The 25,021-nt window shown below is 34.7% G+C and overlaps 6 protein-coding genes across 8 annotated transcripts in view; 4 read left to right on the top strand and 2 right to left on the bottom strand.

Annotated features, from left to right (window-relative positions):
* The window catches only part of LOC129795542 (histidine-rich glycoprotein-like), a 446,033-nt gene that overhangs the window by 26,769 nt on the left and 394,243 nt on the right, over nucleotides 1-25,021 (bottom strand). The gene's annotated exons all lie outside the window — the stretch shown is intronic.
* Nucleotides 357-15,234, top strand: LOC129795505 (probable ATP-dependent RNA helicase DHX35). The gene is made up of 5 exons (XM_055836853.1): nucleotides 357-552; nucleotides 819-981; nucleotides 5,059-5,276; nucleotides 12,258-12,434; nucleotides 13,569-15,234. Exons 2-5 carry the CDS (start codon nucleotides 939-941, stop codon nucleotides 15,198-15,200), a joined length of 2,070 nt encoding a protein of 689 aa, XP_055692828.1. The 5' UTR covers nucleotides 357-552; nucleotides 819-938; the 3' UTR covers nucleotides 15,201-15,234.
* LOC129795632 (ceramide phosphoethanolamine synthase) lies at nucleotides 8,109-12,164 on the top strand. Its single transcript, XM_055837074.1, has one exon. The coding sequence runs from the start codon at nucleotides 8,277-8,279 to the stop codon at nucleotides 9,399-9,401; it is 1,125 nt and encodes a 374-aa protein (XP_055693049.1). The 5' UTR covers nucleotides 8,109-8,276; the 3' UTR covers nucleotides 9,402-12,164.
* On the bottom strand, nucleotides 15,224-16,812 carry LOC129795623 (uncharacterized). The gene is made up of 4 exons (XM_055837064.1): nucleotides 16,780-16,812; nucleotides 16,101-16,635; nucleotides 15,872-16,030; nucleotides 15,224-15,810 (listed from the first exon to the last, which is right to left on the bottom strand). Exons 2-4 carry the CDS (start codon nucleotides 16,614-16,616, stop codon nucleotides 15,310-15,312), a joined length of 1,176 nt encoding a protein of 391 aa, XP_055693039.1. The 5' UTR covers nucleotides 16,617-16,635; nucleotides 16,780-16,812; the 3' UTR covers nucleotides 15,224-15,309.
* Nucleotides 16,842-20,500, top strand: LOC129795555 (uncharacterized). 2 transcript variants are annotated; one of them, XM_055836945.1, is made up of 2 exons: nucleotides 16,842-17,052; nucleotides 18,840-20,500. In XM_055836945.1, exon 2 carries the CDS (start codon nucleotides 18,848-18,850, stop codon nucleotides 20,429-20,431), a length of 1,584 nt encoding a protein of 527 aa, XP_055692920.1. In that variant the 5' UTR covers nucleotides 16,842-17,052; nucleotides 18,840-18,847; the 3' UTR covers nucleotides 20,432-20,500. The 2 variants fall into 2 exon arrangements, with proteins under 2 accessions (XP_055692920.1, XP_055692921.1); XM_055836946.1 differs by having other exon boundaries at nucleotides 17,866-20,500.
* On the top strand, nucleotides 21,262-23,599 carry LOC129795507 (eEF1A lysine and N-terminal methyltransferase homolog). Its single transcript, XM_055836855.1, has 3 exons — nucleotides 21,262-21,449; nucleotides 21,517-22,911; nucleotides 22,991-23,599. The coding sequence occupies exons 1-3, from the start codon at nucleotides 21,358-21,360 to the stop codon at nucleotides 23,538-23,540; spliced, it is 2,037 nt and encodes a 678-aa protein (XP_055692830.1). The 5' UTR covers nucleotides 21,262-21,357; the 3' UTR covers nucleotides 23,541-23,599.

Here is a 25,021-nt window from a genome sequence, read left to right as displayed (position 1 = left end):
TCATTTTCTCTTCAACAAAATGTATCAAAAATGGCGCCAATTTCAAAAAGTTGTCAAAAAAAAAACATGAAAATTATATGGGGTCGCTACGAATGGAGACTCTGGGGGGAAAATGAATGTCGTTGGTAAAAACCGCCTGGTATCAGTAGTCTTTGTACCAAATTTCATCACGATCGGACCAATGGTGTAGAAATGCATAGCTGAACAGAAACGAAATTATTGACAGACCTTTCTTTACAGTCAGGTATTGGTTAACGTCGCATGGGATATACTCTTTCCACTCATTATTATTAATGGGTGATAAGAGTACGTCCTAAGTGACGTTAACTAATACCTGACTGTATTATTGTAGATAACCTCAGAAATTTTGTGGCAGCCAACAAGAGCAGTTCTCTTTGTCAGACGGAGAGATTAATTTACAAAAATTCCATCTCCGTTTGAAAGTTTATTTGATTACTTTATTATTAATCCCTGTTTCAACATCGAGTTCGACTTATTAATGTATAGAAAGTGAAAAAAAAAATTGTGGCGTGATTGTGGAAGAAAAAAAAGGTAAATAACTCGCCGGAAATTATGCGGGCTCCCTGGGGGAAACATAAGATTTTCATTTCGAAAACAGAATAGGAAATTCCCCCAAGGATCTCAGGGAAATTCTGAACTCGGGTTCTTATAGTTTATCCATATAATTTTTGTGGAATAAGTTTGAAAAAAAAAAATGCTAATTGTTTGAGTAAATTGTGAGAATTATTTCCAATTCGTGTGAATAAATTGACCACATGTGACTTCCTGAAGACTAAAAAGGCTGTTTTTCATTACAGGATTTGCTGTCAGGGAAAACTTCTTCTGATCCACAACAGGGAATAGCATCTCAGTTGATGGATTGACAGCCCCCCCAAAGGAAAAGTGATTAGCACAAAAGAAGAATTTCAAAGCACGTTATGAGCCTGGGAGAGTCCAGCAGACCGAAATTCTTGAAACCTGGTAAGTATCTAAAATTCTTATTAATCCCTGACCCTAAAATCCGCTCCAGATGAGGTAAAAAAATGTTTTTGCATGCGTCTGGTTAGACAGAGAAATTGTTAACCCCACACACGACCCTGAGATTATCTCGGTCGCGAGATGCTGTATGTTGGGGGGAATTTGCATAAAAGCTCACTGAGAGTGGGGGGTACACGCGGGCAGGAAACGTCATGAGATAATCGATGCCTATGAATGATTCAGAGTGAATTGAGCTCATCCACTCTAAACCAAATGGCCTCTTCCGAACTGAACTGCGGTTTCGCTTAAATTGCAAAATAGCTCGCGCTCATAATGTAATTGTTGGGTTTCGCAGCTGATGACGCAGAAGAATGCAAGAGAGGAGAAAACACTGTGATTGCCCCACATGCTGCTGCCGCCAATTCATCGTACCAACAACAACCATCTGTGCACAGTCAAGGGTGTGAAGAGTTCGTGCGGAAAAGCATTGTCGTACACACAGAAAATCCCACCACACAAAATAGTTTTGTTTATTTTTCATCAACACGGGAAATCCCTTCGTGTTGAACAATTTTTCTAAAAAAAAAAAAGTGAATTTCTATAAAAAGAATTCATGTTTAATTCCAATCTGCATGTATTGTAGAAGCAATTGACCTTTTGCATAAATGGAATCTTTCTATGAGCAATTTAGTTTGATCAAAAATGTTCTGATTTTCTCTGAAAGGTTCTTTTGAATTATTTAACTGGCTATTCTTGCAAAATTCTATTTCAAGTGGTCGTGGCTGAGAATAGAGCATTCTCATTTTCTCTCTGTGTGGAGTTTATCGCACTGCTGGACAAAGTTCAGCTCGTTCAGCAGTCTAGTAGGTATAGACATCTAAAAAATACAATCACTCAAGTTGAAGTACTTTCTGCTCTTTCTTTTTTTTTTCTTATCAAATTCTGTGCATTTCTTTTGATGAAAATCAATAAATAAAAGGAAACGTTTCATGTCTCTAAAATACTTCATAGAGAGACAGAGGAAAGGAGAAACTTTCTTTAGATCCTTCTATCTAGAGTTTCAAGAGTCAGGAAATGAATATTGTTCAAGGAGAATGGCTCTTGATGGAAAGACAATGTAACTTTATACTGCAAAACCCAAATTATAAAAAAAGATTAACATTTAAAATACGAAATGACGTTATTAGGAAAAAGTTTCTCCCATGAAGCTCCAAATTTAGGTAATTTTTTGTTAATAAAAACTTAAATTACAATTAAACTAAACTTTTATTTAAAATAAATTTAATTTTTTAGATTTTTTTCTTTTGATTTCTCTAAACAACAAAATTGTAAAGAAGCAAGAAATTTTTCTAATTCAAAAATGGATAAACTTGATAGAAGATAAAATGTGCTTGAATGTCTTTAACTTTTACATTACACACTTCCAATTGATCAGAATATTTCATAATGAACATTTAAATTCTCTCAGATGTTCTTAAGCCTTATACTGATTACCTTGTATTTCGGATTTTTCTTTAATGGAAAAAGCAATTTTTTTTTCAATAAAGAAAATTTAATTTTCAATAATATTTTGAACAGATTTTAAAAGAAATTTTGATTATTGGGCTTGGCAAAATCTCTTTAAGTTCTAATCAATTTACGATGAAAAATGAAAATTATTTTTTAAAGTTTTCTTGAATGTTTGTTGACTCTCTACGTGAAAGAATTTATTTCTGTATAAAAATCAACGAAAGAAGTCTTTACAAGAACAAAAATAAATAACCTCCTTTATCAAATTGGCTTCCCTTCGCATCAGAAACTTCTTTGTACCATCAGTCTTCACTGCAGCTATTGAATTTTGCAATACATAGTTGCTAAATTATTTTGCTATCTTCAATGCCATTTAAATGTCGTTTTTTTGCATTTTCGTGTTTTTTTTATGTTAATTATGTTGGCATAACAAGTTTATAAAATTAAACAAGTTTCACGTGGTGCTTGTTAAAAAGCCATATACTTTTTGAATGATGGAATGATCATGACTTGAAAATTTGGTAATTGTTAGCTTGAAAGACAATAAAACTTTACAATTTGTTGGAGAGAAAAAAATATTTTTTTTCTCTAACTTCCTTCCTTTTGAATCATTAAATTGATAAGCAATTGAATTACCTACGTGGGGGAAGTTTTGTGACAACATAGAGTGATGTACGAGGACAACATGTAAAAGTTCATTTATTATTTTATAATTTCTCACTCTATAGCATTTGAGACAATTATTCTGAAAGGTATTTTTGTGTCACCTCATCAACACACAGGCACGCAAATGTAGAAAATTTATTTGAAATGACTCGGGTTGATTTGGAGGCGTCGCCACATAATTTTTTTGTTCCATTTCTCACCCTCCTGCCCACTTGGGGGTGTCACGTGGAATTGGTGGACAATAATGTGGAGCTTGACCCATTTGGGAGGGATTTGATGGGCTTTATTTCCTCATGTGTTGATGTGTGGAGGAATGGGGTTGGGGGTGAATCGACAAAGGGGCGTATTGTATTGAACACGCGACAAAATGTGCACACACCAAGTACCTATATAATTGATGTGTAGTCATTGAGGGGTGGCATTTGTGGGGTGTTAATTTAAACGTATCCAACATGTCTCTTTTTCCCACCTTCCTCCTTCCTGCATAATACAATTCGAAAATACCACAAAAAATTCCATCCACTAACTCACTGAGCACGTCGACGGTGCGGGTGATTCATTTTTAATGGAAAATTCTCCCCAAAAGTTTCATTAGTTTTGTGTGGAGTGGAGTTTATTTTTAGTTTTGTGATGCATTAACAAAAACTTAATTTCACTGTGTATATTTTTGCTATATAAAAATAACATTTTGGACAAGATAAACTACGTATCTCATGAAAAGTTAATTTAATGAAAATGTGTGTATAGACTCGTAGAAGGTACATATTTATTTATTCCTCTTTGTTAATTATATCACACATCCTTCTACCTACTAATTAGTAGGTATTTTTATAACACACGAAGCTTTCCCTTCTAAGAATAGATTTTTGTTTCCAATATTCCTTTTCTGTTCTATTTTTGTAGATTTTAGAATACATTGTAATGTGATTATGTTGTCTCTAGAGGAATAAAATAAAAATGGTTCGTTAAATTCTAATGACTTTTATAAATCGATATAAAAACATTGAACCCTAATTGATTTTCAAAACGAATAAAAGCTGAACTATGTTACTTTCGTGTTGTCCATGAAATTTTATTTTTTCATCGTTTGATTACCTTCTTATCCTTCTCAGCTCGGTTTTTGCTTCTTTAATCTGTATTTTCTTTCTCTTTATGTGGTATAAAAGGACAGAATATTAATAAAAAAAACATAAGTATCCACAGGAAAAGTTATTTTGTAGAAGAAAAAAAATCTACACAGTCGAGAATCGAACCTGCTTCATTTTGTATGTGAATCAATTCAGCATTTTAACCAATTAACCTAAAAGGTTCCCAAATTAGAAAAACTAATCATTTAAGGATTTTTTTTTAAACAAATCATTATCCTTTAACTTTTTTTATGAAAGAAAATGAACAAAAAAAATTTTTTTTCTCTTCAAAAAAAAAAGAAGCTAATTGAGTGACTTTAAAAATAATATAATTCTCTAACAATCACCATGTGTTTTGTACGTGAAATAAAGTGCTTTAAAAACAACATTTTTGCTTTTTATCAATGAATTTTGTTTATTTGCTCCGTGGTATCATGTTTGTAGTATTTATGAATTTATGTTTTATGTTCTGAGAGAGAATATTATAGGTATACCTCTACTAATCCATAAAATTAGCAATAAATTTAATCTTTTCCAATCAACCGTTTTTCTGATAACTTTGAGAAAAAAATTCTGAGTGTTTTTTTTTTTCTATAAAATATTGGAAATATGATATTGCTGACAGAAAGAGAGGTATCAAAATGCAAATAAAATAGAATATGAAGAGGAAACATATTGATATAATAAAAAGAGATAAAGTCTGAAAAGCTTTGAAAAACAGCAATGTAAGAAAATCTTCAACTAAATTGAGTTTTTCTCTTTTCAAATTCATTTACAGATGACGAATCCTTTGCGTCAGATCGAGACGCCCTTCCATCCGATGATCAGGTGACCACGTTCGTATTCAACGCACATCACAATTTGAATTTAGCCGAGCAGAGGGAACGTCTTCCGATCTATAAATATCGCAATCACATCCTCCACTGTCTGGAGAATTATCAGACATTGGTGCTGGTGGGTGAAACAGGAAGCGGAAAGAGTACTCAAGTGCCACAGGTGAGTGCAATACAGTTTGTTCTTTAAATATATTTTCTCACAAAGTACAATGTCAATTTAAATCACGCTCCGTGTCCTCTGACCTGTTGCATGCTTCTAAAAATTATACACTACAAACTATTCTCGGTGCGTTTACATTGTTGTTGTTGTCGCCTCTCAACACAATTTGTAGTTCAGTGATGGAATTTAGCTTAATAAATCTTCATTGAGTGATTGCGACAAAGATATTCGCCCCATTGGCACCATTTGTGTGGTGAAGACTAATATAATTGGTTGGAATTTGTCACCAGATACCTTCCCAAATTATTAGCGAAGCACATGGCAATGAAAATCACCCCATACGATTAAAAAGGTCAATAACATTATTATAATATCGCTCCGCTCAACCTACTTGTGAAATTTTAAAACTGATAAAAAATATAATTACTTGATAAGAGAGAGAGAGAGGAGAGATAAGCACAATATAGGGCAATGTATAGTATAGATTCCACCACCTGTGACAATACTTGATTATGTTATGTAGTGAGAGTTTTGTAGATAAAGAGCATTTCTCTTGCAAAAACTGATAAGAACTTCAAAATAAATTCGCGTAAATTTGCTCCTAAAAAATAATCAGCTATTGTATCAGGTGTTCAAACGTGTGCTTTCGCTTTTAGATGGAAGTGTGTGATGTGAAAAAATAATAACTACATGTCTGTTAGCTTTTAGGCATACACTGAGAAAAAAAATGGAAACTCTAAACTGATAAAGTTAAGTAATTAATTCTGTGGAGTTTGTTTAAAATTAATGAATGAAAATTAAGGACGTAACAAAGGTGGGTATTTGAGTGTTAAGGCACCATCTTAAAGTTCAGGGAGATCTAGTTTTTTCTTAGAGGTCTTAATAAATTATTTTCATTCTAAAAATTACATTAATACATTTACAAAATGAAATTTTCAAGCGTTATAATAAAAAAAAATTATTAAACGATACTTAGAAGAAAAACGTCAAACGTTAGGAAATGAATGTCAAATGTCAGAAAGAAAGTATCAGACGTTAGAACAAACGTCCAAAGGAAAAGAATCGTTAAAATGTTAAGAATTAACATCAAGAGTTTAAAGATAAATGTCAAACGTTTGTAAAGAAATGTCACGTTGTTTTTAAAGTCATTTTCAATGCTTTTAATAAGTAAAAATGTCTCCTTGAACAGATTTCTAACCATGCCAGAGATTGAAAATTATAATTTATCAACTTATAAGTTTTTCGCAGATAAGTTCTAGAACCATTTTCAAAGGAGGGACAAAAAGACTTCATACCTAGAATTTAGACCTTAAGATTGAATTACAATTAATAATTTAATTTTGAGTATATTCTAAAAATAATTTTTTAAATCTATTTTATCTTTTATTCTTCTATGGCTGAAGTTCTAAATGGATCATACAGATCAGACAAAAATTATAATTATTTTTTATTAGATAAATGTCAAATTTTATGGTAATGTGTCTAGGGTGCCATAAAATGGTTTATTAGCTGAAAATGAAAAATATTAGCTTCCATTTGAAAAGATCGAAAAGAAGTTGAGTCAAAGAAATCTATATAAAGTTCTAAGACAAATTGTTTACAACCTTTACAACATTTCGCATTCGTTGTCATTTTTTCTTCTTTAATTTTACGGGACGTTTCAGGAATGTCATACATAATTTTATTTCACTAATACAATCTGCATTACATGAAACATCTTATTTTACGTTCTAAGATTGAAACGTTTTCCGGAATTCCTTAAGAATTCCATTAATGGTGTATGTCTAGGGTGCCATAAAATATTATTTTGCCATAAAGCAGGAATTTTACATAGTCCCTATAAGCTTAAAAGGATTTAATTTTTACAAGACGTCGTAGAAGATCTTAAAGAAATGATTTTTTTTCAAAATTATCTCCAAGAATTATCTTCTAGCTATGTGCTTGAATTTTTCTGATAAAATGTAGAATTATTTCCTTTCATTTATTATCTCTGAAGTGAAAAACAATTGTTTAAACAGTGAAGAGGACTATAAAAATTACAATAAATGAAAACAAGTAACACTGAAGTACCTTTACGTGCCTCCAGTATCATTTTCTTTATTAATTGTTTGAGTTCAAAAATAAAAAAAATATCTTCTATCTAATCATCAATCAAAGTGATTTTCCCATAAATGGGGGTGTTCAATAAAAAATGAAATTAGCGCATCTTTTGGTTGTGTTTATTAAGAATACAATTTCCTCTTAATTGATATCAATTACGAAGATTTCTTGATAAACTTGTTCAACTTTTTTTTTTTTACTTGTGGCTGGGGAAGGTTGTGAAGGAGAATTAAGCGGTGATGTGTTTGAATAAATTATTAAAATTGTAATTGAAGGGAATTAAATTGTTGGAATATATTCCAATAAAATTGTGGAAGAAGCTAAAGTGAATGAAAAAAAAAAAACTTCTAGATAGGAATGTGCTGAGAATTGAAGGTTAAATATTTTATGTGATTGAATTATAAAGAGTGCTGAAAGTTAGATAAAATGAATTGAATCATTCAATGTGGAAGGCTTAAGTGGTAGAATGTTGGGATAGTTTAGTTTTATTTATTCTTTTTTAATAGAACTTTTCAAAGTTAGAATTTCAATTTCGTGAATTAAAAATCAAGGAAGTCAATGAAATTTCAGGAAGATTTAACAAAGAAATATCTTAATTTAAAAATATAAAATAAATGGTGAGAGGAAGGGAAGCGTTTTGAAAGAATTTTTCATAAAAAAATAAATCTCTTTTCTTTCTCAAAACTGCGAATTTAATTCGTCTTTTCTCCTCTTTGTCTACTTGCAGATCCTTGTGGTCGAATAGCATCATACATAGAGAGGAAGAGGGTTTGCTGCAAAAACAAAGTGTGTAGAATTTTTTTTTTATTTTTTATCACGTAAATTTGGAAGAAATCAACAAAGTACAAAAGGGAGTTTAAGAGAAAAAAAAAACTAAATTAACTAAAAAGACGAGCAAAGATGGTTGGTCCAAGTTCGCAGATAAGTAAAATTCTTCTAACACTTCTCTTCCTTCTCATCATCTTCTACATATGGATGGATGTTAATTTGTATCTACGAATCCAGAATTATCCCATTGATAGGAGTTATCATTTCAATGTAACCACATCAGCTAGTCCATTGAGTAGTGGTGGAAGTACGTTGATGCCGGCATCATTGGCACCGCCAGTGAAGAATTATGAAGATGTTGCGTGGGTGTCGTGCGATATTAATCCATTGTGTCACGTTACGGTCAAGGCTGTTATGCTTGATCACACAAATCACTACCTTTTTGCCCCGATGGCAACAATTTTTGACAATATCGTTGGTTTCTCGCGCTCAACGTTCATCACGGCGAATGCTATTAGTTTCTTCCATGTCTTCGTGGCAATTGCAGCTGGGAAGCTGGTAGCATCGGATAGTCTTGGCTATCGACGTCTCGGTGTGGTGCTCTTTCAATTTCGCACCTTTCTGGATGATCTCGATGGGCATGTGGCGCGTCAGAAGAAGCATGTGCGTGGTGAGAGGTCGGAAATTGGTACAGCTGGGTACTACATTGATGGCATTTGCGATGGACTTGGGTGTATTGCCCTGATGATTGGGGTGTTTGTCTACTTGAAGAATAACCCACCACGGCGTGGCTATACGCAACTTCAGGCCATCCTTCCGGTGACTGAGGCAAAAAATTCCGATTCCGGTGTCATTTACAAGGTTAAAGTGACCACAAAGAAGGTCGCCAAGAAGGTACTTTGCTTCTCGGGGCAGCTCCTTTTCTCATCCACCGCATGGAATCGCTACATTGCCCTGTACCAGGATATGCTGGAACGTCCCGATGTGACACCAGTTGAGAGTCAACGACAAGAAATTACTTTCCGTTCTCAGTGGTTCTTCTCCGTGGCATGGCTGTGGCGTGTTTTCAATGTTCACGCACTCCTTCATTGTCTCCTCCTTGGGATTTTCTGTGACAAAATGTGGGAATTCTTACGATTAATCCAATATGCGGGCTTTGTGATTCTCCTCGTGGTGATTTGCATTACGGAAATGCATGTGCTCGAAGTGCAAAATTTTATCTTTAAATCACTCACTGGAAATACAACAGCATTGTGATTCAATGGGGGCATTATAATTCACTGTAAAATATCATTTTGGACCCTCCCCCCTCATCCATCACGTAGTTTCAACAACAGAAGGAAAAGAATGAGATGTTTTATATGATTCCAAAAAGAAAAAAAACTTTTATTTTATATGTGTATATTTTTTTTTAAAGAAATTCTCGCTAAAATTGTTGCTTCTCATTAAATTTAAGCTTAATATATTATTTAGGGAAGGGTGTTTTATTTTTTTTAAGGTGTAACTAAGGACCTTAAGGACAAGCAATTTGAGGATTTTTTTTCGATTGATTCGATCACATTTTCTTTCTTTGCGCGCTTTGCAAATTTTTATTTTTAAGAGTTTTTTTTAATTCCGATTTAACGAAGCAAAATGTGGATGATGAAAACAACTAAAGAATAGTAAGAATTAATTAGCAAAATATACATAACTTTCACTTTAATTTATATAAAAAATGTTATCCACTAACTTTTGCATTGATTTGAGTTTGTTAAATTATTTAAATTTGATGAGGAAAAATGATGAAAGTTTAAGGATGAAGTTTCGGTTGATCTCCGGACCTTCATCAGGAGCTACAGAAGTTAATACAGGGTGGTCAGGAAATTAGGGGATGATTTTAACTGCGAATAACTTTTGATTGGATTGAGATATCTGAAAACTTTTGCCGCCAAAAGATGCTCTAGTGGCTACAAATTTTAAGTTATCTTAATCCAATCGAAAGTTATTTGCGGTTAAAATCATGCCTTAATTTCCTGGCCATCCTGTGATTAATGTGAAAATTCTTATGAAATCTTATCTTCCTACCTTCCTTACCCGTCTGCTTAAGAATTTTTTTTAGAATAGTTTTTAGAGCTCTTCCTTCCTTTCAAATGCACAACTTTCTTCTAAAATCTTCCATTTTCGCAAATTTTACACAGGAGTCATGCAAATTCCCTAAACTTCTTTAATGAGTTTAGACCTGAGTTTAAGGTCGCGATTTAAATGTTTACACGTAAGTCGATACTTCAATCCCAGGTCTAAATAGGTTAAATGTCAACTAGTCTTTAAAAAAAATTAATTACTAGTCATGAATTTATCACCCAAAATCTATTTAATTGGCAATTAAGTAAAGTTAATTTGTGATTAGTAGCTCCCTGTAAAATTAAATGTTTTAGTACCTAATAGTTAAAATCGTTAAAGTTCATCACTAAATTTAAATTCTGAAAAAAAGTGTCAAAGTTAGTGGATAAATTTTTTAAACAATTCTTTTTGATTTATTTTGTTGCAAACCAAATTGTTAGACTTCACTTTTGTTCTTGATTATTATTTTTTTTTAGCAAAAATTACTAAATTGTAAGAAGGGCAGCATTCTGTAAATAAATGATCTTTTCTTTAATTTAATTTTTATAAAAACTGTCTCTTACCAATTTTATTGAAAAAATCGGAAAGTAGAGTAAATTTGTTTTTTTTTAATCAGATATTTTATAACAAAATAAAACTAAAAAAAAACATTTAAATATAGAAGAAAAATAGAAAAAAACAGTAATATAACAAACTACAATCATAACAAAAAAAATCTTTTTTCTATGAATTTGTTTACAATAAAAAGTGTTTTAGTGTGTTTAGGGATGAAGAAGATGTTTAAAAAAAGTGATGAAAATAACTTAGAATCTAATCTTGTTGCTAAACAAAAGAATGGAATGAAAAAATAATAAACAAAAAGGTAAATTGTTATATTTGAATTAACTGTGCAGTCAATTTGAATAAACTTTCTAATTTCTTTATAATTAATTTATTTAATAGTATTTTTTTTTACTTTTTCTATACCTTTTTAAAAAAAAGTTTGAGACTTTTGAACGAATAAAAAGTTTAAATTTACTGCAAAGTTTGTTTAAATAGAAATTATATATAGGGGAAGATTGGGTTAAATGGCGCATTTTTAAAATAAGAAAAAAAACTGTATATGAAAGACAATTTTAAATCTTATAGCAGAAACCTTAAAGAACCTAAGGATGCCTGCCCTGAGTGATATGTATTTGTGTTTTTAGAGGGCTTTTGAGATACTCTAAAACGGAAGGGCATTTTACCTTACGGGAGAGTATCAATATCCTAATTAAAACGATTAATATTCTGTGCGATATCTCCCCCAAATCAGTACTCAATCTGGCGACCTTTACCACAATTTGATTTATTTCTTATTTTACTTTAATTGAAGATATTTTCAGAGAGTTTAATTTAACGCCATCTCGCCCCATCTTCCCCTATCACATGTAAATTTCAAAAACAATCCAAAAGAAAACGAAAAAAAAATCTATTCAGGAAGATGAAATATTGTAAATTGTTGGGTAATGCTTTTTTGTCACCCAGACGTTGAAGGAAAATTAATGTTGTCTAATACACAGAGAAATTACTCATGAAATGAATGAAAAAAAAAATGCTTTTAGTGTGAAAGCCGTCCTAAATTGTTGAGAAGAAATTTAATAGAAAATAAAACTATTCTAATAATCCTGAATTACAATTTTGAAGATATAAAAAAATGAAAAACTTTTTTGTTAATCTTGCCAACACGTGAAATTTACCTTTATCACATTTCTTTGTGTTTTATTAACTTCACAAAGGGAGGAAAAAATTAATGACGAAGAAAAACTATTTAATACATGCGTGTAGAGTAGAAAAAAAGTCTAAAAATATATTTCTATGTGTTGTACACGAAAAAGGGATTTGAAAAGAGAAATTTCGGGATTAAAATGATGGGAAAATAAAGGATAAATGGGAATTAAACTGAAGCTTGTTTTCCTTTCGATTCTGAATAAATAAATTGACGATTAAATGGAGCATTAATCGAATGATTTTTCTTGTTCTCTTTTTTTTCAGTATTTGTACGAACAAGGATGGCATGCAAAGGGATTGATTGGCGTAACGGAACCACGACGAATTTCTGCTCTCACACTCGCAGAGAGGGTGGCACAGGAACGTGGAGAATTGCCAGGAGACACAGTGGGGGTGTCGGTGAGATTTATTGAGAAGGTGTCTCCAAGTACGAGGATTAAAGTGAGTGTTTATTTATAAATTCAATTCCATTAGAGCCACAATAAAGTGGAATAAGCCGTGTAATTCATTTAATGAGAAAATGAAGTGATTTACAGTGGAGTCTCGCAGTATAAACTTTTTGAAATTTCGCAGTAGGACTAAATGATTTTTTTCTTAAATATTTAACGTCTTTTAACACAAAGTTATCGTTTTAATACGCGGAAATTGATTTTTACGCTACGTGTAAAAAAATATTACGGAGTCTGAAGAGTTTACCCGACTGGTCTACTGATATTTTTGACGTTATCAAATCTTTCGTTAGAATTAATTTTTAAAATTCTCTTTTAAAATATCAAAAATTTGCTTGTCTATTCCATTTTATTATTAAATACCCTATTCAGAAAAAAAATCATTTATTTTCATTCATTAGGAACTTTTTTAAAAGAATTAATTGAATTCAATGTTTGTGTTTTGAAAAAAAAAATAACGTCATCTTATTTTGACTTTGGTTCACATTTTTACTCATTGCAAAAAAATCTACTGGACCGATTTTGGTGAAAATGTGTGGAAATCATCTTCCAGAAACAATGAAAATTCATAAAATGATTTTGTTCAAAACAGATTAACCAGATTAATGTTCTTTTGGGTTCTTGAGTAATCTTGTAAGACTCTAAATTCAAGATAATTTTAGAAGCTGAATTACTTTAAAAAGTCACAAGAACTTTAAGAACAATATTTTCGATCGTGCAAATTAAAATTGTTCGGAATTCGGTCAGCGGGGGATGATTAAAATGCAATTGTTTGCATTCAGCCACGTTTCGAAAATGTTTATGTTCTTCTTCAGGCTCTAGGGAAAAAATACATTAAGTTGCACATTAGGTGGCTTTTTTCCCTAGAGCCTGAAGAAGAACATAAACATTTTCGAAACGTCGCTGAATGCAAACAATTTGCATTTTAATCATCCTCTGTTCAACGAATTCCGAACAATTTTAATAGAACTTTAAGAACTTCCTGAAAGTTTTATTTCAATCGCTAAATAGTTTGTAGAAGCCGACAGATTTAGGTAAAGAAAAATTGAAAAATTGATGGATGTTTTACTGCGGAGCATCACTGTATATTAATACAGACTAATCAATTGAATTTTTCCCTTCACAGTACATGACCGAAGGAACACTTCTCAATGAATTACTGGGAGATCCTTTGCTCACGCAATACCACGTCATCATGATCGATGAAGCTCACGAGAGGAACACCCTCACGGATTCCCTGATGGGATTGCTGAAGAAGATCATGGCAAAAAGGGAGGATTTGCGCGTAATCATTGCATCTGCAACCATTGATGCGGAACTCTTTCGGAATTTCTTCAATAAGAAGCACCGGAAGAGTGATCGTGACACTGCGGTGATTTTGAGTGTTGAAGGACGCCTCCATCCGGTTGACGTCTTCTACCTCCGCGAACCATGTGCTGACTACGTGCAAGCCACAGTGGAGACGTGCTTGAAGATTCACCGGAAAGAGCCTCGTGGGGATATTTTGGCTTTTCTCACGGGACAGGAGGAGGTTTTGCGTGCTGTGGCATTGCTGAGGGAGCATCAGGAGGCGGGTGATATGACAGACATTCAAGTGCTTCCAATGTATGGGACACTACCGAATTCGGATCAATTGAAGGTATTTTTTGCCCCACCACGGGGTGTTCGGAAGATTGTAATTGCAACGAATATTGCGGAGACTTCCATTACAATCCCCGGGATTGTTTATGTCATCGACTGTGGGTTTGTGAAGCTGAAGTGGTTTTCGGCCGAGAGTAGGATGGATTCATTGGTTGTTGTGCCCGTGAGTCGTGCTGCCGCGGAGCAACGTGCAGGACGAGCAGGTCGGGTGAGGAGTGGCAAAGTCTATCGTTTGTATCGCCTTGAGGATTTCCAGGAATTACCGGAGAATACACCACCAGAGATGCGAAGAACTAATCTCTGTGCCACAATTCTCCATCTCAAAGCATTGGGGATTAACAATGTGCTTCGATTTGATTTTCCCTCAGCCCCGCCGGCGAAGAATCTCCATGCAGCTCTTGAGACTCTCTACGCTTTGGGGGCGTTGGATGATGAGGGGAATCTCACACGACCCATTGGCTATTCCCTGGCGGATATGCCGATTGATCCGATGATGGGGAAGATGCTCTATGTGGCCAGTGAGATGGGATGCACGGAGGAGATTCTCTCCATTATTGCCATGCTGCAGGTTCAGTCGGTTTTCACGAAGCCTATCTCGGGGCAGGGGCAAATCAAGGCGCGTATCGCCAAGAGGGATTTCGAAGTGGCCGAAGGGGATCTCATAACCCTCCTCAATGTCTTCACGGCCTTCGTGGCGGAGGGGAGGACGAAGGATTTCTGCGGCAGGCACTACCTCATCTATCGGAATCTCAAGCGTGCCTATGAGATTCGGTGCCAGCTGGAGAATCATGTGCGCAACAAAATTGGTCTACCGATGATCTCGTGCCAAGGGAATGTTGAAACCCTCTGCAGGTGTATTGTTGCTGGATTCTTCGCCAATGCCGCCTATATGCATCATTCAGGTGGGTACAGAACCGTCCGGGGGAGTACAGAGCTCAGCATTCATCCACAATCGACACTCTACACGCTGCCCCCACCCAAATGGGTTGTCTTCTGTGAACTCATGCACACCACAAAGCTCTTCATGAAGGAAGTCACTGTCATTAAGGATGAATGGCTGCTGGAATTGGCACCGCATTACTACCACAAAATCACAGTAAAGGACACCGATGAATGAGCTAAATAATAAAAAATTCAAACTTTCTTCAAAATTCTTTATTTTTCATTTAAATTTATTTAATTTTTCCTTAAATTGTGTTTTAATCTCATTTCTCGTATACTTGTGGCTACTCCGCACCGTCCACTTTCTCCTCATCAGTCAGGGCTGTTTGTTTGAGGGCAGTTTCAATGTGTGCAAGATCAGGGTTTCCCACTGATTTCCCATCAGCATCCTCCACATCAATAAAGAGCTCCTTTGTGACTTCTGTGTGAATGTATTTGCGCTTTTCTTCCTCATTGAGTCCCAGCCACGCATAAGCAGCCCCCGATGATGATCCGGCTTCACAAATCTCCTCATCTGCTCGTGTATTGAGATCACGCTCGAATTCATCATCAACATCCGTGTCGTCAGCTGTCCCTGTAACATCCTGCAGACGTGCCTTCAGTCTCTGTGAAATCTCCTCGAGTTCAGTGAATTTTCGCTTAAGAGCCCGACTAAAGGAGATATTCCCCAAATCATTGTCCGTGGAGAGGGGAAAGACGAGATTTGTTAGTGCTGGACCCAGATCGGACATCAGGACGTCATCTGAGGGTGCTGTCGGAGCTGCTGAAGCCGGGAAAATTCGAATCTAATTGCAAAATTCTATTAGAATTGAAACACAGAGTGAAAGATTGCAAAAGAAGCCTCACCTTTAGTTTCCCTGCGCTCTGTCCGGAAGAATCCACAATTTCGCATTTCTCACAAGGATTCGGCACCAAGTGAACAGCTGAAGTACCAATTAATGCATCAGAATGATTTGTTGAGACAGTGGAAATTCTTCGCCAGATCCTCAGTGGGAGATTCTGTGCCTGTGAGGAAAGTAAAGAACGTCATTGTCATGAAATACAAATCTTCATGAGAAAGTCATCCCAAACATACCTCCGGATGAAGGAAAATACTAAAATGCGAATGCCAGGATGGATTGCAACTCTTCTCAATGACCCCAGTGGAATAAATCTTAGCTACTGACGCTTCATCAGCTCCTGGGAAAGCTTCAAATGTCACAAATGTATTTGGCTCCTGATTAACCACTCTGACGTGACTTTTGTGCTTCTTCCGGAGCTTCTTATTGACTCTCCCGGGGAATTTGGGTAGATTCTCAGCACCCTCAATTTCAATGTGAACCAAACGCCTCGGGGCGTGCCCATCACAGGATTTCTGTCTATCCGGGATAACAGACACAAGTTGCCTTGATGGTGGCGGAGCCGTTAGCGCTTGCTGTAGCATATCGAAGAGATCGGAGGTTCGACGAACTTCCCCGGTAGATCCATTGGCAGGACTTTCAGGAAGTTTCTCAGCTAATTGTTTGATAAAAGCTCTCGTTGCATCCGCCGCTTCCGGCGAGACTTTTTCCACGTCTGTCTCCTTTGTCCCGTTGACTTTCGGATGTTCCATGATTAATCCACTATTTCAGCTAAAATCACAAAGAATTTTAATTAAATATTGAACAATGAAGTTTTCTATTAATTTTCGTTGCTTAAACAAGCAGAAAATGCTAAATTTTCCTTAAAAATAAACAATTTTAAATGTTTCGTATTTTTATTTACAAAATACTCACATATTCACCACGAACTTTCACTTTATTCACCACTTTACCTCACACACGCATATTAATACTCACCACTCACATAAAATCAGAAATGTCAGAAATATTATGGACGCCATACAAAATAAGTGAGCTCTAAGCATTTTCCGTGAAAATCACTATAATTTCTGCAAAAACTAAAAGAAAAGTGCTTCAACTTGCACATAATATCCTGTGCTACATTTTCCCGAAAAGAAAAAAACAGAATCATCAAAGTTTTGCTGGAAAAATCAACTTTTCTCACAAGTAAGACATTTTTACATTTTTTGTAGTTTTCCCCAGAATTTTCATTATTTTTGCATAAATTTTTATAATATTGCATCTAAATGGATTCCTTTGGAAGCTTAGTTTTACTTTTTTGATAAAAAACAAAGAAAACTGATAAAAAGTTGAAAATTTTATTGTTTTGGATCTCCTGCCCTCCTACCCAGCCGGCCATGCAATTTAAAACGATTGAGTGCAAATTGTGTTATGACTTATTTTTTATATATTCGTACCTGGTTAGTACTAGTTAAAAATATTCTCAGATTTAAACAATTTAATTATCCAGAAATACTTATTATACAAGATTTACAAGATGTTTAGAAATACCACAAATCAAAATTATAGTTTTTTTTTCAATATATCATTTTGTTTTCAGAAGGAATATCTTTCAACATTTGGCCATAAAACTAGCTTTTAGATGAAGAAAATTAAAAAAAAAAAAGAGCTTAAACACAATTTTTCGTAAATAATCTCAAAGAACCAATTTCAGCTAAATTGGCAATTTAAATCAGTTTATTCTCTATCCAGGCAGAGATTTATGGTTTAATTTGACAAATATTAGATCCATTTTGTGACAATTTGATTATTTCAAATTTTTTTTTACATAAGTGTTACAAGTCTTTTTACTTTGTAATATTAGGCTAACCTAAAGTTTGTCATACAAATCCCTTAAAACAACACTTTACTACAATTTTGCTATTATTTCAAAGTTACAAGAACTGTTCTTTTTGTTAAACTATAAATTTTCAAAAAAAAAAAAGTTTCAAACACGTTATTCTACCTTCGTCAACCTAGAGTTTGGGCTGCATTCAAATATGGCGGAGCAAGAACCAACAGTGTTGCTATTAAGTGTGCTGAAGGAACTTAAAGAACTTAAAAAGATGGTTGCAAAGAATTCAAAGCAACTGTTCGATCTACAGGCCACAGTTGATGCAATGACATACCATAAAAACGATACTGATACAGATATTACATTTCCAATAAGGACACTGAAAGAACTTGATGAGGTCGAAGAGATGATGCAAGATGATGAGGGTCGTAAATTTATAACGTCACAATTGAAGGCAATATTGAGGAAAGACGATGATATGTGGCTTTTAAAAATTTTTGATGAAAATCTCATTCTGGATTTTAATTTAACACCAAGTGCAAGAGCTGGGAAACGCGGTGTACTCACATACAGCGTTATTGAATTTGCATTGAGATATTTGGATGTCAGTAAACGAACTATATCGTATTGCATGAAATTGATAAAAGATAGAGTGTCAAAGAGAAAGCTTCGACGGGAAAAAGCAAAAACAGAGCAGGCTTTAGAAGCTATACCACTAAAACTAGAAATTGATGAAGATGACAGCAGTACGACACAAAATTAACATGTTATTTCTTTAAATGTAAATTCAGCTAAACATGTAATTTAAATGAATAAAATGTAAAATTTAAAGTATTTGCATTTTTTCTTAAACTCATCGTGGTTTATGATAAAACATCGATGATTTGAGAGATAGTGTTTAGAGCGAAAATGTAGTAAAGGTTTATTCCCATGGATTTGTATGAAACTATTCTTAAAGGCGTAAACGGTTATTTCTTATTTATATGTAGGCATTAAAAAAAAAAGTTTTGATTTGGAATGGATTTTGAATTGTCAAGATGATAAATCTTTGCTTCCTTTTTCGTAATAAACATTATCCATTATTCTTGAATATCCAATTTGTTAATAAGAGATCCCTGAATAGATAATTGATACCAAAATTTTAATTTAACAATCGTAGTTTTCACAATGGATTTGGATGTGGAGGAACATGAGACTACTGAATTGCTAGTGGGTGTGTTGAGGGAATTGAAGGATATCAAAGAAATGATTGCACGAAATACAAAACAATTGTTTGATTTGCAAGCAACCGTTGATACACTTACGAATAAATACGATGATACGGAAATCACATTTCCTGCAAAAACACTCCAAGATTTTGATGAAATTGAAGAAATGATGAAAGACTCTGAAGGGCGTGAATTTATCACATTGCAGCTGAAGTCTGTGCTTAAGAACAATGATGACATGTGGCTCCTGAAGATTATCGATGAAGATATAATGGATCAATTTAGTGTTTGTGGAACAGCTGGAAAGAGAAATATTCATGATTATCAGGTGATTAAATATGCAATCAATTACCTGAACACCAATAAACAATCACTCACGTATTGTATGACGCGAGTTAGAGATCGCAATAAGAAGAGGAAATCTTACAATAGCAAGAAGGTAAATGATCAATCGACTATAGATGCAAATGTGGTAATATCAAAAGAGGAAGATGCGCACGAAGATATCGTGGAAGATGAGGGTCACCTAGAAGAACAGATTCATATTCAAGAGTCAAGTATGGATGGCATGGATATAATTTATGCGGATAACACAGACCTATATTTCCCGATAAAGTCTCTGGGAGAGCTGAAGATGATGGAAAAGATGATGACTGAACAGACAAGCCGAAGGTACTTGGCGCGACAGTTGAAGACGATTGTGGAGAAAAATAGTCAATCGTGGATAGTTGATGTTATTGATGAAAAACTCCTCGTTGACTTTACGATGAATGAAAAGGAAGGAAAACGGTGCTTGCTGCATCTAAAAATAATTGATTATGCAATCAATCACCTGAAGGCGAGCAAGCGAGCTGCATCGTATTGCATTCGAAAGGTCAAAGATAAGATAACAAAGAGGAAACAACGAGTTGAGCCACAGGATACACTGGATGATTATGATGACAGCACGAATGTCGACAATGAAATTGTACTTGAAGAAGATATTATTCAGCAAGTAGAAGATCATGATTATAGCGAGGAAACTGACGTCAAGGATACACAAATTGTTCTCTACATACCCCAATCATCGGTGCCGACGACAAGTAAGAGAAAGAGAAAGCATTTCTTCTTCCCCGCAATGACACATGATGATATCGAACTGATGGAGGAGCTAATGGTTGATCCGGAACATCGAGAAGATCTCATTTTCCAGCTCGAGGCACGAATAGACAGAAATGATGACATGTGGCTTCTCAAACTAATTGATGACAACTTGTTGGTGGATTTTAATACAAGTGGCAAGATGGGAAAACGAAATATTTTCCAATTAAAAGTCATTTGCTATGCAATTAATTACCTTCAAACCACCAAACAATCCGTTTCGTATGCCATAAGGAAAGCCAAGGATAAAATATATCACAGGAAGTTGTACAAGAAGCGTCTAAGAAAAACGAATACCACCAAGGAGGAAGTTATTGTTGATGAAGCTGAAGATATAATTGAGGAAGATGATAAATCTCAGCACTACGTAGAGGTGGATGCACTGCAAGAAGCACAAGAATAAGTTTTCAGACATTTTATTTTATAAAAAAATTACGTGCATAATAAAGAATGAAGTTAAGTACAAATAAAATGTTTTTTTTTGTTTTGGGATTATGTGAGAAAAGATGACTAAAAATAAAAAATGTGAGAATAAGATTAAAGAAATTATAGTGGCAGAGTGTCATCAATGGGGGCTAATCGAATAAATTTTTATGTAAGTATCTGTATTGTTTTTTTTTTCCTTTTCATTAAGAGCTTGAATTTTTATTTAATAAAAAGACGATTATTTGTAAAAGACTGGAGTTTCAAGTACCTACTTTTAGCTAGCTAAATTCGGTAGTTAATTCGATACTCTGCTTTTATTGTTTTTTCCAATGTTTTAAGTATTTGGATTTCTAACGTAAAATATTTACAATTAAATTCAGTCTTCTTCTTCTTTTTAAAAACTTCAGGGCCGGACGTCATTTCGACATCCACACAGCCATTAAATTCAGTCAAAATTTATTTAATTTAATGTAAACATTGGGCCTAATTCAGCGACCAAGAAACCCTTGAAATCTTTGAATTTTGTAGGTACTGAAATTTCAAGATTTCAAGCGAATTTCAAGGGTTTCTTGGTCGCTGAATAAGGCCCATTATTTTAGGTTAGAAATCCGAATAAATATCGGACAAACCAATTATTTTGTAATATTTATTATTTTTTTAATTTTAAAGCTTTATGACCCCGGCCTTTTCAAGCCACAAGGCCCTAATAAAAGCCTTTCATCTTAAAATTTAAAGGACAAATATGGGACAACTTAATGTTTAGTTTTTAGTACGGCGTAATGAATACAACACGAGATCATAAAATTAAACGCATTGCCGGCCGGGTTGAATTGTTTTTGTTTATCGCATGCCCTCAAAAATTCTCCGGAAGGGCAATTTTATCCGTTTTTTCCGTGCTAAATAATGAATTTATTGCCAAAATCTCACAAAGAATTCGGTGAGACCGAATATTGGAATCGATTCTTCAAGCAACGTGGCAAAAACAACTTTGAATGGTAAAGAAAAGTCGAAATTTTTAATTTATAACCTCAAAAAATTAAAGGAATTTCTATTTCCTTGAAGGTACGGGGAGTATTTGGAATTGGCAGAACTCCTGCACAAGTACATAAGGCCTGCAGATGAAATTCTTGTTGTTGGCTGTGGAAATTCGTCTCTTAGTGCTAATTTGTGGGATGTGGGCATTAAGAAGATTTCCAACATTGACATCTCTGCTGTGGTCATCAAGCAGATGATCAGCATCAATGCTGGACGTCCTGGGATGGAATTCCAGCAAATGGATGCAACAAAAATGACGTATGGGGATGGGAAGTTTTCCGTGGTGCTGGACAAGGGAACATTGGATGCTTTGATGACGGATGATAGTCCGGAAACCCTGGCTACGGTGCGGAAGTACTGGTCCGAAGTAATACGATGCCTTCGCCTTGGTGGACGATACATTTGCATTTCTCTTCTGCAGCAGCATATCCTCGAGGCAATTGTACGGCATTTTGCAGCGGAAAATTTCATCGTGCGCATAAATAGATGTCATGAAGCAGAGCTGAAGAGTAGTGAGAATAGCAAGGATGGCACAGCAATGCCGGTTTTCATGGTTATAGCCACGAAATTCAAAGCAATGCCCAAGAAGCTTCTTGAGGTGTCCCTGTCAATGGATATTGGGGCTATTCAGCGTGTGGACACTGAGGAGGAGCTCATTGAGACCATCAGAAGTGCTCAGAAGGCTGCAATGGTTGTCTCGGGGCTCCATCGGATGAGTATTGCGGGTCACAGTGAGGTCTCGCTGGATCTCTACAGCCCCTCCGACGGGACACTTCGCTACACAATCTACGTGCTGGATCAGAAGGGGAGCTTTGGGCATGGGAAGTATGCGTCGTTCATTGTCCCCCAGGGGCGGGAATGTGAGTGGCTCTTCTTCACACCTGAAGGGCGCCGGAAGCTCCTTGCCAGTGTCAACTTCAATCGTCTAGCCATTGTAACCATGCACCGGGGGCAGGTTTACGAATCCTGGGACGCCGTTAAGGATGAACTATCGGCAAGTGTGCAAAATCTCGCACCAGCTGATCTCGGGCACGATGAGATCATCCCGTATTTATCCCTTGGAGCTGAACTGGGAGCACGGGAGATCATCCACGAGGGGCGGAGTGAATGTTCCGGAGATTTTATCGTTGAAGACGTGGCTGGAGATAGTGGAACAATTCTGCGACGTCTCATTTTCCTCTCCAATCAATTTGTCATTCAATCAGAGGCACAAGTGAAGGTTGCTAAAAAGGGCAAGAAGAAGATGAAGGTAATCAACAGGAACTACCTTGCTTGCCAGCATCATCTCTTCATGACGATGGGCGTTGAAATGGTGAATAAATTCCCATCGAGGGGGAAGTCTGCAAAGAAGAGATCCCCAAATATTCTCCTTATTGGTCTAGGGGGTGGAGGACTCTGCATCTTCCTCCAGAAGTGTCTAAAGTGAGTTTCTTTCAACTTATTTCCTCTTCAGAGATTTATTACAAAAATTAATAAAATTGAAAAAAATATTCCTTTGAAGGAACTCCAATATAACTGCCGTGGAAATTGATCCCGCAATGCTCAACGTAGCTACGGAATTCTTCGGTTTGGAGCAAAGTGAACACCTCAAGGTGGTCATTGATGATGGAATTAACTTCCTAAAGGAGGCAGCAGAACGAGGGGACACCTACGATGCCATTCTCTTCGATGTAGACGGAAAGGATTCAACTGTTGGCATGAGTTGTCCCCCTCAGGCATTTGTGTCCACTGAAACACTCACTGCAGTGGCCAAATGTATTGCAGCTGATGGTCTCTTTGTGCTGAATCTCGTGTGTCGCGATGACAGTGCAAGAAGCAACGCAGTGGAACGCTTAAAGGGAATCTTTAGCACAGTTGGACGCTACAAACTCACCGAAGATCTCAATGAGATTATCTACTGTACAGCTGAGAAGATCACCGAGGATCAGCTGAAGAAAATCGCAGGAGAAGCATCGAAAGACATCGCGGAGATTTCAACAGAGCAAAAGTTAGAATTTGATCGGGATGTCCTGGAGGAAGGATCTTTTGCAACGGACATTGCTATCGTTTAAAAGTAATAAAAAAAATGATGTAAAAAATACACGAAAAATAAAAATATTTGTAATAAAAATTGAGTTTTGTGTTCATTTCTTTAAGAAGTTTAAGAATAAATCACCAATATTTTATTGCTTCCACACCGTAATTAGTTATTTTCACAGAAAAATAATTTATCAAAAGGTTTGTAGAAGTTTGATAGGAAAAATCTTAAAATCATTTTAAATTATTAGGTATAACATTTAAGCATTTTTTAGTAGAGATTTATCAAGTATATTAGGGGTAACTGGGGTAAAATGGTGAATGTGAAAAAAATTAATATTAATATCTCAAAAAGTAGTGGAGGCTAATCTGTCTAATTTTGTCAGTAGTTGCACTTTATACTCCTGTCTAAGCCTAGAAAGTTTCATAATATGTAATTGATCCAATTTGGTTTTTAATTGAAAAACAAATTCTTTGAACCTCAAAGTTACTCTGACCTCTCAACTACAAATTAAGTTTTAGACAGAGATACTATTACTAAACACGAATCTAATCTGAATTTTCCGATTTTTCCCACAGAACACTGATAGTAAAAAGTACCCCTTGGGGCAAAATGGTGAATTTGGTGTTTTTTTTAAATTACTTTTTAAATTTTTGAAGAAAATATTTTTCCTAATTAGTACTATAACTATTACTTACAATGTATGATGTTTGAACACTTACTATCGAGCTTACTATTACCAATTTTTATAAAATAAAAAAACAAATTTAAATTTAACGTTCTTTTTTTTTCTTAAATTTAACGTTTTTTTTTTTTATTTTTTGTATTTTTTTATTAAAAAAATGTCTTAATGGGTACACAAATCTCTCATTCTTAATAGATGTTATAGTTCCTTGCTAAAATAATTACATTAAATTAAGATTTAGCCAACAAAAAACGCAATTAACCATTTTACCCCAGGATTTTTGGAACAGGCAAATTTGCAAGGGCTTGCAAAATGGCCTGAAAAAGCATTTTCCCGTTGAGATAGAGAAAAATCGTCTGAGACAAAGTTGTAGCCCGGAAAATTTCCTAAAAGATAATTCTCATGGGAAAACTCAAATATTTCCATGAAACTCAGGAAAAATTATCTCCCAAAAATTCCCCATTTTACCCCAAGAGATAAATAATTAACAAACCTTTTTCTCCCACGCGGACAAATGAAAGATTTTTTTTACTTTCAGTTTTTTTATGATTACTTTTCTTTATTCAATAATAATAACAATAAACTAAACTGTATCATCTTGTTTTCATTTAATATATATAATATATATTTCATATTTTTTATTAATATTAGTTCCTCTTCATTACTACATTTTTTTTTTCATTTTCTTTTAAATATATAATTATATTTTGCAATTAAGTGAATCTTCCGTGAAAAAAGAAAATATTGGGAAATAAAAAATGAAAGATTTTTCAATTTAAAAAAAAACTATTTTTTTTTGCCTAAAAATTCGATTTTTTTCTTAAAATAAA

This window comes from Lutzomyia longipalpis, chromosome 4 (assembly GCF_024334085.1).
Source record: "Lutzomyia longipalpis isolate SR_M1_2022 chromosome 4, ASM2433408v1".
Classification (NCBI taxonomy): domain Eukaryota; kingdom Metazoa; phylum Arthropoda; class Insecta; order Diptera; family Psychodidae; genus Lutzomyia; species Lutzomyia longipalpis.
This window is presented reverse-complemented; position numbering and strand designations above follow the sequence as displayed.